Genomic DNA, 19,718 nt, shown 5'->3' with positions numbered 1-19,718 from the left:
TATATATATATATATATATATATATATATATATATATATATGAATTGTCTGAAATATACTACACAAGATGCTGCTGATAAGAACTGAGAAAATTGCCAATATTAATACAAAAAACAACAAGAGCACATTGTGAATGAATATGTGGTCTCCACAGTCACTGCTAGTTGACAACAGTGTGCTTCAAACTGTGCTGACTTTATGGCAAGATTACAATATGATTCAGGGTGACAGTGATTTGAAAGGTTTTCACACTCAATGATAAGCAAAAATGAAGGCCAAACTGGAAAAAATCTGTCACCCAAACTACTTTTGACCACTGTACATGATTTCCATATTAGTGTCATACCTAATGAACTACAAATGGATTTCCGTATTTGTAAGACTGCAATGAAGTATTGAACTGAATATAAACTTGTGAAACAAAATGGGTACACAAACTAAAAAAGATGTATAATTACTATCAGTTCTAATTTGAAGATAAATTGATTCACAGATAAGACAATCAAGACCGAACAAGTTCTACACATGTTCCATCTCACTAGCACGTTGTAATAAATTAAAGTTAAGAGGTACTGTACTTATTAACACTGCAAACAGTAAAGTGTTAAAACAAACCTCTGGCATTGCATTATTAATCACCTTACTGCTCAGTAAAACCTCTGCAGGTCTTTAGTACTTCCAACTAAAATGCCAATTCAAATGTGATTTTCTAATGACAGAAATCATAAGTAAAGAAGGGCAAACATCCCTCACTCAGAATACACAGAAGCAGGGTTTGAACTCACCAGAGTCCAGGGGGGGTTCAGATGCAGTTGCTGGTTGTGCTGCTGTACATGTGTTCTCCCTGAAAGCTCCATGTTACTCCAGCAGCATTAGCATGAACCTTCCCTTCCTGTTCTCCTCCTCAGGCAGCCTCCACGGACTCGGTGTCACACACCACAGCTCCTGAGACCTTTCTTGGACTTTTGAGTGAAAAAATTTCCCCCGTCTGACTCTAAAACTCTCACATAACCGGTGTCCGCACAAGTCCCAGGTCACCATCATCCTGAACTCTAGAAGTCTCTGTAAGCATTGAAAAACAGCTTGGGGGCTCATTCTAATCTTATTGATTAAAATTTTATTCACTTGAATGGCTCAGATTTTGTGCTGCAGTAAGAGTAACATCACATTTAACTTGCTGATGGCACGAGATGTACAGGTCAGAGGAATTTATCCACTGAAAGTCATGTATGTGCAAAAACATGCATCAGGTTCAGTTATTCTTCTGAATTATCAATTATCTAGTGATAATAAGGACACAATGGTTGCTGAATGGCAAAGTCACGTTGTAAAACAGTACTGCTGATAACAGTGTTACACTGTGTATTGTTCCCCTGTAATGTACTGTGGGTTCCCTCTGTAAACCACAGCACACTGCAGAACTCAGAGCTTAACCCTTTAATAAACAAAGCAGAAGTTTCCAGATTGGCATCATTATAACACGTTGGCAGATCACCCCAGTGAGCAGACTGTCCACTGTCTGTACAATAAATTCAGGTGGACTTCACACTTCATGGAGACCCCACTGTGTGGCACTTCAAATACAGCCACTGTCTATGGATTTCAGTGGTCTGAAAGGTAAACCAGTCAATAAATCTATAATATATGTAGTGGCAAGAGCGTTTAAGTCTTTAAAGAAAGTATAATTTTAAAATCACTACTGAATCTTGAATATAAATGCATAAAAATTAACATATTAAATAATAATGGTTCTGGACGTGCGGGGTTTAATGTCAGAAAAGCAAGCTATAGATTTAGCAAGGCTACTAGTATTGATCAATTTTATAGGCATGTACAGTTGACTGTCATCTGCATAAAAATGTTAATGTTCACTGTGGTTTTAATAGTTTGACCAAGAGGAAGCATGTAAACAAAAAATAAATAAATGGGACCAAGAACTTGTCTCACATTTCCTACAATGCACCCTATAGTTAAAAGGTTGTTTCCTGAATCATATTTAGATTGCATCACAGAATAGCCTGTGCTGTACTTTGTCAGCAAGACCAGCACCAGTTCTACCTACACCATGCTCTCTCAGTGGGGTGACATTACTAACCTTTAAGATGTGTTAATCCTGTTTACAAGATTACAACAAATCCAGCTTTCTCTTTCGCTGCACGTTCCTCCCCTTCACTATGTGCATGTCCACCCACGTGATTCCCTGTTGTTTTGGTCTTTGAGTTTGCAGGTTTTGTTTTCAAACATCAGCACTTGACTAATTTAATTTAATCATGTATTTGACTCGTTTTTTTTAAATACCGGTAAATGTGAAAGTTTCCAGTGACAGGTTTAAAAACAGACATGAAATAAATGAAACGCATTAATGTCATATTTACAGTGTCATTCAGACTCCACAAACTGTAAAAAAGATAAAGTTATAAAACTTTCCTGTTTAAAAAGAAGTAGGAGGAAATAAAGGCTTTTGACCAGATGAGCTGCACAATCTTTACATGCATGTGATGGCAAAACCGAGTCAATTGGAGATCAGTTGTCAATGTCTGTGTGAAAACTAGTAAAACTTATTGCCACTGTTTATTTCTTCATTAATATTTCACAACTGGAAGAACGAGCTGGAACGAGCTCCTACACAGGTGTGAAACTACAGCTCTAGCATTTTTAAGATGGGGTAGACACCCATGAAAACATTCAGATGGGCTTTGGATGCCTGCAAATGACTTTGTGGCTATTTTAAGAGAAAATCTGTCACACATTTTTTTGAACATGTTCAAAACTCAAGTGGCAGGACAGCCTGTCTCTGGGACTCATGTCAACAACATGAGAACCACAGTAAGTGCCACAAGACATTCTGCAGACTCCGTTACAGATGTTCTTCTCCAATTAGTCACAGCCATAGAGTTAAATAAGACAACCCAAGAATGCATTGGTCATGTGACGATGGGACTTACTGGAGGGACTGGAGCCATAACCAGAGGGGGAATGTGTCTGGACATAGAATTGATGTAGATGTTGGCAAATTAGCCAACAGTAAAGGCTGATTATGTCAAATTTATTCAAAAATATTAATGATAAAATTACAATATTATAATGTATACAAGCTTTCTAATAATGCACAAATGCCACAAAGCTGTGTGTGCTACGGTTGTACCAACCAAAGAGAAAAAGGAAAGTGTGCCTCATTTCACGAGTAAGCAGATTAAATCTTATTTACCTCAATGCGAATGTGATCCGATCATAATTGAAGCTACCATTTAAAATTAAAATTGGCCTATAAAGTTGATGTAATCATTGTTAATTATTAAATTGGCTAGTAAATATTAGCTTCTGGGGCAAAAGAAAAGATAGAACTTTACTGATCCTGCAGGAAATTGTTATATATTATGTACACATAGTGTAGCACTATGCTAAATTATGCTACAATTTAACACAACTATTAAATAGTACAATCTGGTATTGCCTCTAATTTTTGTCATATTGACAGTGTAAAATAATATTATATATTCGACTAGTTTTGGTTTCCATTACACAAACCTGACCTGTTAAGAAGATGATTAGCCAGTATCAGCAGAGACAAGTTTCATCCTTCAAAGTATCACCAGGTATACAACAAGCATTTTCTACGTGTCGCCTACAAAACAGGTAAACACTAATAAATACACGTTATTCCAATACTTGTACGTAGTCCCCTTTGTATGGAATTTCTGAGTTGTGTGTTTTTGACTGACTTCGAATCTAGTTTAGATCATCATTACTTATATAAACAATGTTTTCCTCATATATCATTTAGCTGTTTGTTGAATGAAAATTAACATTAATTATCAATTATATAAATTAATTGTAAAAAAGATTACAAATAATTTATGAGACAGATACAGTTGGGCTTGTTGTTAATCAAACAGTTGTTGTTTTGTTGGCTGTGCACTGTTGCCTTCTTTGGCTGCCATCTTTGCTCCTCCACGACGTCACAGATGCAAGAAGTGGGCGAGAGAGGGAGGGGTTGTCTTATTTAACTTTATGGTCACAGCCCATTAGGATACTACTTTTATGAACATTAAAGTTTACAACATCCATCCTATTCATTGAGGATGGCACAACCTCTCTGTTCAAGGTCACGTAAAACTGGTGCATAGCCTCGCAAATCGTACTTTCCTACCCCATTTAACTCAGCATATCAATCAATCAATCGATCAATCAAGTTTATTTGTATAGCACATTTCAGCAACAAGGCAGTTCAAAGTGCTTTACATAAAAAAAACACAAAATCAAGTCATAAAAACAACATACCAGTTGAGAAACCAGTAACAAACATTACATTTTGTTGAGTGCCATCAAACATGTTGATCAATGTTTCATTTATTATAGTTCAAAATAAACTAAACAGCTGGGGTTTTAGCCTTGATTTAAAGGAACTCAGTGTTTCAGCTGTTTTGCAGTTTTCTGGAAGTATGTTCCAGATTTGTGGTGCATAGAAGCTGCTGCTTTCTCCATGTTTGGTTCTGGTTCTGGAGATGCAGAGTAGACCAGAACCAGAACCAAAACAGAATATCAGTGAATGCAATTATCCATATTTAGTATGCAATAACAAGCTGCAGTGTACTGCATAATTTACCACCTAATTAGTGTCAACATTTTCACATTACTTATTTTTTTTAAGTAACATCTTAAAATCACAGATGCACATTTTAACAAATTAAGTAAAAGCCCCAAGTTATGACATTTAAAAAGCTTTATAGAATATATTTTTAAAATGTAGCTAGTTAACTGACTTTTAAAACCGATTAGTAATAATTGTTATGGTGCTTTCAATGTATGGGTCACATGACTTCTGGGAAATAAAACTCTTGGGTAGCCAGAATATGGAGGGGAGGGGGGGGGGGTCTATCTTAACAAAGTTTCCATTAATGTTACCAACTTATTATCTGGGTGAACGTCTTCTGAATTACAAAAGTATGCGAAATATTTATTATTTGGACAAGTTCTGTAAAATAATTTCAACAATGATTCAGTGGTGTTTGCAGGGAATACTGAATGTTTAAAATGATTTAACAGGTATGAGAAACGGTATGTTTTATAAATATTAGCTACACAGTGTCAAGTTTATTACAAGATGGCAACTTGTCGGTCCGTTTGAAGTACCAATTTGGGCTCGCGACCTCAACATTAGCCATTAAATAACTTCTCAGAAAACAAATACAGCGCAGGCGCATAAAACAGCAATAGAAGCATAAAACGTGACTGATTTTGATTCCTGTAAGTGTTCGGAGACCGTGCTGTGGAGACACGGAGAATAACTTCTTACCTGCTGAAGAGATGAGGAGCAGACCGACCGAACGCGTACACCTCCTCCTTCACATTGTTGGCGCACTGCTGCTGCTGATGGTGCGTAGAGGAAACCACGTGACCCTCCTGCTCCAATGAGGCAGCACGTCACAGACACGCAGAGGACAAGCGATGGAGTTTATTGTTTATTACTGTTACACTTTCAAAACGGTAGTCGGTGGTTTTCTGCTATGCAAACCTCACAATATCACTTAAAAAAAAGTCTCTTCTAAAAAGTATATTTTATCATTTTTATTTAACTGTTAAAATTTAACTTGTCAAGCATTATAGCACTTAAAACAGCAACAAGGCCAACCAAAGTGCTGATGGCTAATTGTCACTTAATTACATAACTGAGACCGAACTGTGGTTATGAAAAGTCAAACCAGACTATAATAATAATAACTGTTTTTAGAACAAGAACAAGACATGGGTAAATCTAACTGTTTTTGTTACTTTTTTTGCCATCTTATTTGTATTAAAAAAAATAATTCTGTCTGCATTTTATAACTGTCTATTGTTGTCATCATTCTTTGTTGAAATCAGGTCTCTCTGGAAAATGAGTCCTCGAGGCTCAACGGGATTAACCTGTCTAAATAAAGGTTGAATGAAAAAAGTGTGTTGCAGTGTCTCCGTCTTTGACTGGATGCTTAAGACTATTATCAGTTCTAATTATTTGTTTTGAACTGCTTCAATCAAAAACACAGAAGAAATACATACAGCAAGATGACACCTATACATAAGCTTTTAAATCCCAAAACTTCTAAAGAAGAAACATTCAAAGTGTCCCGATGCATGCTCAAAAATCCAAGTAGAAAAATCTGACAAGGTTAAGTCAGGTCCTCTGGACAGATTCTTCTTTGATGAAAAGTTTAATATTTTATCCAAAAAGCTTCTTCAGTCTGAGGTGCTGCTACAAACTCAGTCTTATAAATAGCACCTTATCATAGTGGATCAACCAGTTTGCTGCCGATAGCCAGAACTAGCTATTCACATGTAAAAGGAAGACCATCAGTCTAGAGCTGCATTCGGGCCCAAAAGATCTGATCCGACCCCAGCCCGTAGCCATAATTTCCAAACCCCACTCAACCCGACAAATTAATAGTAATTACAGGTCCGATTCCGAGCATCTACCCCCCACCCTGACATTTTTAATTAAGCTTTGACTGCTTATATAGTTATTAACGATCGGCGGATGCGCACAGCTGAATAAAAGGGGCAGAAAATCGGAACAGAGGGGGTGTTTGTCCTTTCATGACCATCAAAGCACATTAAATCCCTCTCTGACATAGGATCTCACCTGTTTGGGTTGTCGGCCGTGCGCGTCCGCTGAGTGCAGCAGCTGAATGAATGTCCATTTGGGTGATTGATCGCTTCCTGGCAGTATAGTCTCTGAAGCTTAACTGAACTTTATTTTACCTCTTTCAAGGCCGGTCAGCTCACGATGAAATGGCCGCGTGTGGCTGGTGATTGTATGGCAAGCCATGTTGTCATACAACTGGATTGCGGATGATCCGCTGACGCAATCAAAAGCCCGACACCAACCCACCCAGCCCATCCAGCACATTATCATAGCCCGGCCTGCCCCGAATTTGGGTCAGGTCGGGTCAGGCTTCAAGCCCGCGTTAGGAATGACAGTTCTACATCAGTCTAACAATTGATTGTTAGAGCCCTAACAATTGGTCATTAATGCCCTGATGACTGCTTGCTAATCACAGAAGGCTGAATGATACTTGCTGTTTAACAATTGATCATTAGTGTCCTGATGGCCACTTGTTATTCACAGAGGGCTGAGCGATGCATGCAATAACAGCATTGTAAGAGGGGGGCAGTTGAACACGGAGACCCCTGCCACTGTTTAATGAAGACTGTGAAGAGAGCCCATCCATCATTAAACAGGGGCGGGGGTCTCCATGTTCAACGACTAAACATTCAAGACAAAATGTTTCAACAAAGAAGAATCCATCCAGAGGACCTGACTTAACCTCATTAAACATTTGAAAAGTTACTTAGTTTTCAATCTTCTCTGGTCTGAGGTCAGAGGTCACAAAGAGCCACAGAGCAGCTTCTCTGCAGGTGAAGGAGAAAATTCAAGAATTTGCTCATTAGATCAGTAAGGAAAACTTTTTTATAAAAAAGTTTGGGCTTAAAGCAAAAGAAAATGTGGCACCATACTTTTGTAATACTCGTAGGAAAAATATATGTAACATCTACAGTCCTCAGTGAGGGAAGAAGTTTATATCATATCAGGGCCCCACCCTGGAGCCAGGTCTGGGTGAGGGGCTTGCTGCAAGCGCCTGGTGGGTCTGTACCCATGAGGCTCGGTCAGGCTCAGCCTGAATGAGCACCATGGGTTTGCCTTCTTGTGAGTCCATCACCTGCAGAAGAGGCCATATGAGTTGAGTGCAAAGTGGAGGAGCGTGATTGGGAGGAACAGCCTCTCTGATCTGAACTCAAGCAGTGTTCTGTTGTTGGACTTCTGTGCTAGTCGTGGTTTGACTAGTCCTGACTGATCTGCAAGGCTCTGGATATAGTAGGGCTGTCTTGGTTAACACAACTTTGCACCATCATGTGGGCATTGGGAACAGTGCCACTGGATTGGCAAATGAGGGGGGTGGTTTTCTCATTTCAAAAGTGGGCACTGGAGGGTGTCCCCCCATTTTAGGGGTATCACTTTCCTTAAACTCCCTGGTAAGGTCTATTCAGGGGTACTGGAGAAGCGAGTGATCGATGTTCAAATCTCAGATTCAGGAAGGACAATGCAGGTTCTGCCCTGGCCATGGAACACTGGCCCAGCTCTTTACCCTCACTATTGTCCTTGAGGGGTCATTGGAGTTTGTCCATCCAGTCTACGTATATTTTGTGGACTAGAAGGCATTTAATCGTGTTCCTTGAGGTACACAGTTGGGGGTGCTCTGCAAGTATGGGATTGTGGGCCTGTTGCAATAGATCAGTCAGTCAGAGGTGCAAGAGTTTTGTTCACATTGCCAACAGTAAGTCGGACCCCACCAAGGCGGAAGTTGGGTTCATCCAGAGCTACCCGTTATCATAGATTCTGTTCGTAACTTACATGGATAGCGCTGCTTGGTGGGGAAACAGTTTATAGGAACTCCTCAGACTGATGAAGCCCTCCGGATAGAGGGTGAAACGTCTCTATAAAAAAGAAACTGTCCAGATGACCTGACTGAGAAATATTGGGTTACATGGATAGAATTTCTTGGTGCAGCCAAGGGACAGAGGTAGTCTGGATTGGTGACCTCAGGATTCTGTATCTGCTATTTGTATGATGCGCTCCTGATAGCATCATCGTGCTATGATCTTCAGCTCTCACTGGAGCATTTCACAGCCAAGTGTGTAAAACGGCTGAGATAATCAACATCTCCAAATCTGTAGTCATGATTCTCAATAGTAAAATGGTGGGTTGCCCTCTACAGGTTAGGAGTGGGGTTCTGCCTCAAGTGAAGGAGTTCAAGTATCTTAGGGTTTTGTTCATGAGGAAGAACAAAGGAGGAGATTGATAAATGGATCTGTGCAGCTTCTGCATTATTGCTGGCTCTGTGTTGGCCCATTGTGGTGAAGGGGAAGCTGAGCTGCAAGACAAAATTCTCTGGTCTACATATTCATTCATTCAACCTTTATTTATACATACCCTCACCTATGTTCCCAACCTTTTATAGTCGCTGAAAGAACAAGATCAGGCATACAAGCAGTCAAAATAAGTTACTCTGCAGGAAAATCTCTCTTGGAGGTAGGGTGAGAAGTTCAGTTTTCCCAGATAGACTTGGAGTAGAGCTGCTGCCCTGCACATCCAGAGGAGCCAGTTGAGGTGGTTTGGGCATCTGGTAAGACGGCACCTTCCAAGGTGCTCCTGACATGTCTGACTGGGAGGAGGCCCTGGGGAAAACCCAGGACACGCTGGAGAGACTACAAGCTGTCCTGGGAACTCCTTGGGGTTCTGCCAGAAAAGCTAGAAGAGGTGGCTGTGGAATGAGATGTATGGGCCTCCCTGCTTAAATTGCTGCCCCATTGACCTGAATCTGGAAGAGGAAGATGATGAATGTATGTATGTATGTATGTATGTATGCATGCATGCATGCATGCATGTATGTATGTATGTATGTATGTATGTATGTATGTATGTATGTATGGATGGATGGATGGATGGATGGATGGATGTATGGATGGATGTATGGATGGATGGATGGATGTACTTGTATGTATGTATGTACATATGTATGTATGTATGTATGGATGGATGGATGGATGGATGTATGGATGGATGGATGGATGGATGGATATATAACATATGGCAAGGTTAAGTTTTCATTCACTCTAACTCAGACAAAATGATTTGCCTGACATAAAAAAATGTGTAAAATCAAGTAGACAAACTATCGTCTTTTACAACTTATTCACTTGCTGATTTCTGACCTGTTTCAATCCAATAATTTGTAGAGCTTCCTGTGTTCTTCCCTTCATTGTGATAGGAATGTACTGTACTGTGTTAAGCCAGCAACAGTCGTCCAATTTTCAACTTTGACACAAAACAGACCAAAAAAATAAATAAAATAGCCTTAGTCAAAAATACAAAAAGAAATAAAAATACACGCACACAAGTTCAAATCTAGATACTTGTTTATTAAAATACAAATCTTATCCTGTCAGAAGTATTTATTTGAATATAGTGTAGGCTGTTTTTAATTCTGCTATTGTTGATGATACATTACAGAACAAAAAATGTGGTTTCTTTTCTGTTAAGCTTACATCAACCATGGGATATTAGGTTTTTCTTTAGTATTTATTTGATGAGTTTAGGCTGTGTTTTAATCTCTGTTTTAGGTTCTTCTGCTGTCTCAAGTTATTTATGGGCGTCTGAGTTGTCTTGAGTCTGTAGCTGGTTGCCCAAATCTTCTTTTTCATCTTCTGGTGATTCTGGATCTGAAACTTTGGGCTCTGCAGTAACATCTTCTGTAGTTATTTTCTCTTTTAGTTCTCCTTTAATGCTCCGCTTTTTGTCTTCCACCTTTTTAGTAGAAGCTGCAGCAGCAGTTTCTGCATGAAAACATTTCTTAATGACTTATGAAACATTTTAAAAGTGACATAAACACATTCAATATGTCTTCTCACCCTTTTGTTTTTGTGTTTTTGTCCCAGTGACGGTGGTTTTCATTTTTTCTTTTGGTGTGCTTGGACCAAAAACTACATTTCCTTCTGCATCGGTCCAGTAAGAAGTCACTCCCAAGTCAGGTGTTCCCTCTGTGATTTCGAGCTGAGAGAAAACAAATTACAATAAGTTGAAAAGTAGTTGTTTTCAGCTAATTTTACCGGGTTTTTGTGTGTGGTCATTTCAGATTTTTCTATTTAGTACTTAGCTCCTACACTCTCAACCATAGAAAAATCTGAAATGACCACATAAAAAAGCGAAATGATCTGAAAACAACTGAAATGAGCTTAAGTAAAAACAAGCTGAAATGTAGCTGAAAAGGCAGAGCAAGTTTAAATTAACAGAAGAAAGCAGAAAGAGCATGTTTGCTGACTTAGACTGAAAGAAGCAGAGATGACCACAAAAAACGTGAAATTAGCTGAAAAAAGCTGAAATTAGCCAAATTTATATGAAAAGTAACTGAAAGGCAGAAAAAAGCTTTAACAAGCAGAAGGAAGTGGAAAGAACACGTTTGCTGAATTAGGCTGAAAAAATTTAAATGAGTGCAAAAATGTGGGATTAGCGGAAAATGCTAAAATTACCATTAAAACAGCTAAAAGTATCTGAAAGGCAGAAAAAGCTGAAATGAGCAGAAAGAGGCTGAAAGGGGCATAAAATGCTGAAGTTAGCAAAAATAAGCTGAAAGGAGCACAAAAATAGCTGACAAAAATAGCTACAATTAGCAGAGAGTAGCTGAAGAAAGCTAAAATTAGTACAAAGAAGTTGAAAATAGCAGAACCATAAAAAAATGTGAAAGGAGCAATAAAAGGTTGTAAACAGATCAAAGGATTTGAAGCATGTGAAGTGATTTTTCTTCCAAAGAAAACAATGGCAGGAAAAAGCTATAAATATTTCAAAAAGCTAAAGTTGTACATGAGCTGAACATTTTGATACATGAATTAAACAAAATACTAAGAAATACAAAACAATTATGCATTGAAATGCATAATGTCACTGCATAATAAGATTGCCTCAGCAGAAGTATTTGACCAGCTGAAATTTAGACCTAAAATAATTTGAAACCAAAATGCCTCTTGCATCTATTGACAGTCAAGAACAATTGGAAATTTAAATAGCTGTAATAGGATGAAGTAACTGTGGTTCAATAATGGTGCAGACAAATGCTAATGTAATCCATCCATTATCTTTTACCTGCTTCTTCCATTTGGGGTCATGGGGGGGTCGTCGGTGCCCATGTCCGGCAATCACTGCACCCTAATATTTATACTTTGTAATATTTTAAGGTGTATAATATTATTGAAGCGCCTATTTTCGCTCTATTTTCCTACTATAACTCAATTAATTTTAGAGCTGTGAACTCATTTTACTTTTCAAATTGATAAACTTTAGTTGTTCAACAATCACATTCTAAAAACTTGGAAAGTGGAGTTTTGTGAATTTGTCACCAGTCAATATCTTACCTGCAGCAGATAGTCAACCCAAACTCAGATTTAAGAATCAAAGTTTTCATGAGGGGGTCCAGCTACAATCACTGTTTCATAAACCTGTCACTTCTGCAGTAGATGTTTATTTACACCGAAGACCATGCCGATCTACGGCCTGCTGGAATACTTTCACGTGTGAGGCATGTTGATGAGCATGTTAGGCATTAATGCAAAAGTTTTTTTTGTTGTTTTTTTTTTCTTTCACCTGCTCTCTTCTTCAAGGGTCGCCACAGTCAAGTAACTCGCACAAAGAATTGTTAATTGTTTTTACGCCGGATGCCTTTCCTGGCGCAACCACAGACCACCGAGCTACCACAGCCCTCCGAGTGGAGCAGAGAGCTGCTATCTAGGGTGCCCGGTGGAGCAGATGGTGGGGGTTAAGGGCCTTGCTCAGAGCCCAGAATGGGGCAAATGAGGGTGGAGGTAGTGCTTTACCTCTTCCACCCACATTCTGATGTTATCTGTATGGGGAGTTGAGCCAGCAACCTGATCTGATCACATGCTTGCCCTCTCTAACCTCTGCGCCACCACTCCCTTGATATGATGCAAAGTAATTTACAATAATAACCAAAGGCTGTATTGCACTTCAAGCAAATGCAGTTTGAATGTCTTAAAGTGAAAAATAGCTGATGAAAACATTATTTTCTTTAACAACTTTACATTTAGATCATGCACTCAAAGGATTAATTGCTGAGAGAAAATAATTTACAAAGGAAAAATAACAAAAGACTACTTTTGTTTTAGGAGCCACTAGCTACAGTCAAAATCTTTCTTCCTTTTATTATTTTAATATTCTGTTAATATTGTCGATATCACCACCTACTGTTCTGGCATAGTATTTGTCTGAAGCATTAACAGCCTTTGAATCAATATTTGCTGGAGCTGTTTGTAACATTAGTGTTTTTTTAATTTTCAGGAACTTCCTCAAAGAATTAGAGTTGGTGGCTACGTCCATTATATATATATATATATATACAAACTAATTAAAAATGCACTGAACATTGTGGATCCACCTAAATACCCAACAAATCAAACATCATGTCCTATTTTTTCACTCAAATGACATAAACCAATAATAAAAGGTACTGATAAAAGTGGTGCTTGTGTGCCTTGTGGACATGTTTAATTTGTATTCTCTGGAAATGTTAGTGCTTTCTGAGTTTAGTTCTTGCGAGCTTGATTTTGTTGCTCTGCTAGTTCTTCTGGGGTGAACATTGTAGCATCATCATTCAAGCTCACCAGCTGTGAATTAGGATTACAGTGGAGTGGATGTGGTTTGTTTTCATGCTGCCTCTAAAGATCCTCAATCTGTCCATCTCTGCACACATTGGAACCAGGAGAGGAAAATGACTAAAATGAAAGAGTGGATTGTGAGAGGTGAAAGGTGGAGGACTGCAACCAAAACGAGACAACTCATAAGGAAGAAGAGGGACAAGGAAATGGGGAAGTACATGCTGAATTTTATTAGTCTCATCAGGAAAACAGGAAGTGAAACAGCAAACTGGTTCTTACAGTGACTCACAGACTCCACTAAAGTGGCATCAGTTTCACAAAACAGAACGTAATGATGGGTGGTGAAGGAGTTGCCATGGCAACGGTGAAAAACATCAAAAGTAATGTGCAGAGTTTTACTGAGTGAGACAAAGTAATGTCATGATCACAATTAAAGTGACAGTGAAAACAATAAAACAACCTCAGACATATAACCTGATGAAATACAGATGTTTCAATACATTTGCTACTAATTTATTTGCTTCCAAAGCACTCCAGCAGTAAACAGCTGGATGTTCAACAGGATCTGTTGTATGAAAGCCATCAGCATTAGTGAGAATAATCATCAGAACAGCAGGTTGTGCACTGAAGAACTCAGTTTAGCTCCAGTTTTTCACAAGTTCATGTAAAACTGACAGTTATTCTTTTATTTTACAAGTTTTAGAGTTTCTGCGTGTTTTTATTACATGGCAGCTGTTCCTCCAGTGACAACTTATCTCATATGAGTTATTTTTACTTTTTCCAGAGCAGCAAATGTTACCGTTTTGATGTAGTTGAAGATTGAATCATAATGTAGACACCTTAATCCTTCAGTGCTCCAAATTCAATTTCAACATTTAAGACCCAACTTTACCTGTCTTAGGCTCGAGAGAGAAAGAGTCCAGAGAGTCTTAGACAGTCTAAAATCATCAGAAGAGGTTACTAATAATTGAAAATAGCAGTGAAGTCCATAAATATGTAGCAAATGTAAAAACATTCATATTTCTAACATTCTACCCAAACTTATTCTGCAGCTTAGCATTGGATCTGAACACACAACATTTTAAGAGTCATCTTTGGCTTTTTCTTTGCAAAGTATTTTCTTATTTAATCCTCCAAAACCAACACTTTCTTCTACATGCACAAACAAAAATTGCACCAGCTATGTTTTGGAGTTTGTTCAGATGACCTTTTTTATGTTAATTCAACGTGTAAGTATTGGATGAAATGAATGCACGTTATTAATTTATTTCAGAACAGGACTATGTTCAGTTTCAACACCTCTTTAGTTTCTTTTCGACTCCACACAACACGTCGAACACATTCTCAGCTCGTGTCCAGTATGTGCCATTTACAGATATTTGCGATAAGACTTGGACCGCTCTTATTTTTTCTTGCCGCCTGCCTCTTCGGGGATGAACACACTTACGGTGAAGTCTCCGCTCTCTGTGCCGTACTTGTTCTTCACCAGGATGCTGTACTTGCCAGAGTCCGACGTGTTTATGGCCGTGATGGTGAAGCTGGCGAACTTGCCCGACTCAAACTTCAGGATGCAGTGATCGTCGGACGTGATTTCCCTGTCGTTCTTCAGCCAGGTGACCTCTGGCATCGGGTTACCCGAAATGTTGCAGGTAAGATTGAGAGCCTGGGGAATGCAATGAAGAGCATTTATTCTAACATTAATTAATGTAAACACAGAAGGTGGAAGCACATAATCTTTCTCGTTAACATAATTGTTCACCTTGCCCTCCTGTATCGTCACCACATCGGGCAGACCTCCTGCTACTCGAGCACGATCTTTAAAAGAAGAAATGGGGAAGGTCAAATTAACATTCTTAACAACAATAACGCATGCACTAAATACATTTATACATTGTATAAATAGTAAAAGGAAGGACTTTGTTTTTTATTTTATTATATAAAGGTGTTGTCATAGCTCTGCTCTCTGTCAGCTCCTCTGTCATGCTGCACACTCAGTAATCACTCAACTCATGTCACCTGTCACCGCTCATTATCCCACAGCTCCACCACCTGGTCCAGTCAGTACTTAAGCTCACTCATTCCTCTCAGTCTGGGCCAGATGGTGGAGCTGTGGGATAATGAGCGGTGACAGGTGACATGAGTTGAGTGATTACTGAGTGTGCAGCATGACAGAGGAGCTGACAGAGAGCAGAGCTATGACAGAACCCCCCCCCTCAAGGTCCGGCTCCTGAAGGACCACCAGGCTGGAGAGGGTTCAGTCGATGAAAGTCTCTAATGAGGGTTTTGTCCAGAATATTGCGTGAGGGCACCCAGGAACGTTCCTCCAGGCCGTACCCCTGCCAGTCTACCAGATACTGGAGTCCTCTCCCCCACCTTCTGGATCGAAGAAGGCGTCGGACCGTGTAGGCTGGGCTCCCCTGAATGAGTCGGGCGGGTGGTGGGAGGTCGGTGGTGGGTCGAAAACGTGGCAGGACAAATGGCTTGAGTCTTGAGACATGAAACGTTGGATGAATGCGCATGGACCTGGGTAACTGTAAGCGAACAGAGACAGGATTGATTATTTTGGTAATCAGAAAAGGACCAATGAAACGTGGTGCTAGTTTCTTAGATTCCACACGGAGAGGAAGGTCCTTGGTGGAGAGCCACGCTTTCTGGCCCACCTTGTACAATGGTTGAGGCGTTCTCCTGCGGTTAGCCCCCCGAACGTACCTTTTGGTGGCCAAAATTAGGGCTCTCCTGGCTTTTCTCCAGACTCGCTGGCAACATAAAATTGCGAGTCGTGCAGAGGGAACCCGAGCTTCTCTCCCCTGGACTGAAAAAACAGGGGGTTGGAATCCAAAGACAACATGAAAGGGTGAAATACCTGATGTAGAGGATGGAAGAGAGTTGATTGCTTGTTCAATCCAAGGGAGGTTGGACGTCCATTTCCTCGGGTCCCCCTCGCAGAGGAGCCGAAGCTTGGTCTCCACCTCCTGGTTGGTACGCTCAGATTGTCCATCCGTTTGGGGATGAAAACCTGACGAGAGGCTGACCGAGATCCCTAGCAGGTTGCAAAACTCCCTCCAGAACTTGGAAATGAATTGGGGACCTCGGTCAGACACAATGTTCTGGGGGAGCCCATGGAGCCTGAAAACCTCCTTGGCCATGATAACGCTGAGCTCCTTGGAAGAAGGTAACTTGGGGAGAGGAACCAGATGAACCATTTTAGAAAAACGGTCCACAATGGTCAATAACACTGAATTACCTTCAGAAGGGGGTAATCCAGTCACAAAGTCCATAGCAATATGTGACCATGGGCGTGAAGGAATTGGCAGTGGTCGTAGCAGCCCGGCAGGTGGGCGATTGGAAGACTTGGCACGATTGCATTCGGGACATGACTTGACAAAGTGCTTGGTGTCCTCCGTAAGCGTAGCCCACCAGAATCGGGCGCAAATGAGTTGGAGGGTCTTGGTGATTCCTGGGTGACAGAACAACTTTGATGAATGGCATAATTCAAGAACCTCTTTTACCTTTTGATTGGGGACAAACAGGCGCCCCCTAGGACAGGTGGGTGGACGTGGCTCGGAGAGTTGGACTTGTTGGAGATCGAGTTCTAATTGAGTCAAAGAAAGACGTACGGTCTCAGGCAGGATGAACTCGACCTCTTCTGAGGGCCCTTCCTTGACCTCAAAGACCCGGGACAGGGCATCCGGCTTGGCATTCTTGGGCCCGGGTCTGTAAGAGAGGGTGAAACTGAACCGAGAGAAAAACATAGCCCACCTGGCCTGACGGGGATTGAGTCTCTTTGCTGTGCGAAGGTACTCCAGGTTTTTATGGTCGGTCCATACCAAAAAGGACTTCTTCGCACCTTCCAGCCAGTGCCTCCATTCCTCCAGGGCCATCTTGACTGCCAAAAGCTCACGGTCTCCCACGTCGTAGTTTCTCTCAGTGGGGGAGAGTGCCCTGGAGAAGTAAGCACAGGGGTGGATCTTACCATCTGTGCTGCGCTGACTGAGGATGGCGCCCACCCCGGTGCTGGATGCATCGACCTCCACAATGAATTGTTTCTCGGGGTCTGGAGAGTGCAAGATTGGAGCAGAGGAAAACAATGTTTTGAGCTTCTGGAATGATTGGTTGGCAACGGAGTCCCAGATGAACTTGGTCTTAGATGAGGTGAGAAAATGAAGAGGAGCTGCAACTGAACTGTAGTTCTTAATGAACCTCCTATAAAAATTTGCAAAACCGAGAAACCTTTGCAGCTGTTTACGATCCTTGGGCTTGGGCCAATCCACCACCGCTGATACCTTCCCGGGTTCCATGGATACTTGACCTGGAGAAATGTTGAACCCAAGGAATGAGGTGGACACTTGGTGGAAAGCACACTTCTCTGCCTTGACAAACAAGTTGTTCTGTAAAAGGCGGGTTAAGACAGCTCTGACATGGCGACGGTGAGAAATGCTATCTTGTGAAAAGATAAGTATGTCATCAAGGTAAACAAAAGCGTAAATGTTAATCATGTCACGAAGGACATCATTAACCAGGGCTTGGAAAACGGCAGGAGCGTTGGTGAGGCCGAATGGCATAACAAGATATTCATAATGGCCATCTGCGGTATTAAAAGCCGTCTTCCATTCATCTCCCCGCCGTATCCTGACCAAATGGTAAGCGTTGCGAAGATCCAGTTTGGTGAATATCTTAGCATTTTGGATTATATCAAAAGCAGAGTTCATGAGGGGCAGAGGATACTTGTTCTTTATGGTTATTTTGTTAAGTTCTCTATAGTCAATGCATGGACGAAGTGACCCATCTTTCTTCCCTACAAAGAAAAAACCTGCACCAGCGGGGGATGCTGAAGGTCTAATGATACCAGCTTGGAGGGACTCTGTTATATATTTCCTCATGGACTCTTGCTCGGGACCAGACAAAGAATATAATCTACCCCGAGGGGGGGTAGAACCTGGGATCAGGTCAATACCACAATCGTATGGACGATGTGGCGGAAGGGACGTAGCTTTTGATTTATTAAAGACCTCTTTCAAATCATGGTACTCTTTAGGTACCTGACTTAGATTAGGATAGGTCTCCTCATTGGCTGTGACAAGGGCTGGTGAACTGGGTTGGCTCTGAATACATGTAGAATAACACTCATTAGCCCATCCTACAATCTCTTGGTTCCTCCAATCGATTTGGGGGTTGTGTTTGCGTAACCAAGTGGAACCTAAAACCACTGGGAGTTGGGGTGAATCAATAACAATGAATCTGATCAGTTCCGAATGGTTGTTGGCCGACACCATGGTGACTGGAACAGTTTCAAGACTAGATTGACTTAAAGGATGACCATCTAAAGCGAGGACCTTATGGTTGTTAGGTGATGGAACAATGGTCAGATCTATGGATTTGGCAAAGGTTTTATCAATGAATTCCGTGTCGGCCCCTGAATCAATAAAAGCTGAGACGATGACGGGTTGACCACCCTTTATTATGAACTTGACCTTGGACTTGGACATGATAGGTGGAGAGGACTTGATCTTATGACTAAGACTCAACAGGAGCCTCTCTTCTCCTGCAGCCTGGTCTTTTACTGGACAATGATGACAATCATGACCGCCTTGACCACAATAAAAACAGAGATGGTACCTCCTCCGACGTTCTCGTTCCTGGGTGGTCAGACGACTTCTTCCTAGTTGCATGGGTTCCGTAGCATACAGAGGATCCTGAGGGCTCTTGGTTTGTTCCGTTTTAGGTTCATGATCCACAAGGTGATGTCTGGTTCTGGACATGGCTGTGGCCTTGCCTCGACTCTGTTCACGGTCACGCTCACGCTCACGCAGGCGAAGGTCAACACGGGTGGCCACCTCCTCCAGCTGGCGTAGGGATGAGGGATAGTCCATTGTTGCCAGCACATCCTTAACATCTTCATTAAGCCCCCTGAAGAAGGCGTCAGTGAGTGCGTGTTCATCCCAATGACTGTCTGCTGAAACAGAGTGAAAGTGAATGATGTATTTGGTTACAGAATCCTTGCCTTGTTTAATATCAAAAATTCTTCGGGCTGCCTCTCTCTCAGGGAGGATGGGGGTCAAAAACCCGACACAACTCTTTGGAAAATTCAGAAAAATTACGACATACCACGCCACCTTTTAACCATTCAGAAGTGCCCCACGTCTTGGCTCTTCCAGCGAGAAGTGAGACAGCATAAGCTACTTTAGCATGCTCAGTGGGAAAACATGAAGGTTGCAATTGAAATTGAATGTCACACTGAGTCAAAAATGGTCGACATTGCTCAGGCTCACCTCTGAAATGTTCAGGGGGGGCTAACCGTGGTTCTCTTGGTGCAGGAGTCAACAGGGTTTGGTTGATGACTTGGTTTGACTGTTGGGACAAAGCTTGAAGAGAAACAACCATTTCCTGAAGCCCTTTCTCAAGTTTACTAACAGCCCCTTCTACCTTAGAGCACCACTCTCGGGTTGGTGTTGGATCCATAATGGCCAGATTCTACTGTCATGAACCAGAGGCCGGATCGCAAACAACAACAACAACCACTG

At 41.1% G+C, this 19,718-nt stretch overlaps 2 protein-coding genes across 2 annotated transcripts in view; both read right to left on the bottom strand.

The window, feature by feature from the left end:
* LOC119426599 (phosphatidate phosphatase LPIN2) overlaps window positions 1–5,346 on the bottom strand; it is a 31,642-nt gene extending 26,296 nt beyond the window's left edge. The window contains exon 1 of the mRNA XM_037694168.1: window positions 5,297–5,346. The gene's annotated coding sequence lies outside the window, so the exon portion shown is untranslated. The remainder of the gene's footprint in view (window positions 1–5,296) is intronic.
* An 8,058-nt stretch (window positions 5,347–13,404) lies between these two features.
* The window catches only part of myom1b (myomesin 1b), a gene marked incomplete in the record, with an annotated part of 31,905 nt that continues 25,591 nt past the window's right edge, over window positions 13,405–19,718 (bottom strand). Inside the window, 2 exon segments of the mRNA XM_037694279.1 lie at window positions 13,405–14,860; window positions 14,957–15,012. Of these exon segments, the coding sequence (XP_037550207.1) occupies window positions 14,600–14,860; window positions 14,957–15,012 (317 nt within the window).

The sequence above is a fragment of the Nematolebias whitei genome, chromosome 20 (genome assembly GCF_014905685.2).
Source record: "Nematolebias whitei isolate Nwh7 chromosome 20, NemWhi1, whole genome shotgun sequence".
NCBI lineage: Eukaryota > Metazoa > Chordata > Actinopteri > Cyprinodontiformes > Rivulidae > Nematolebias > Nematolebias whitei.
Note: the sequence above shows the minus strand (reverse complement) of the source record. Positions and strands in the feature narration are given on the sequence as shown.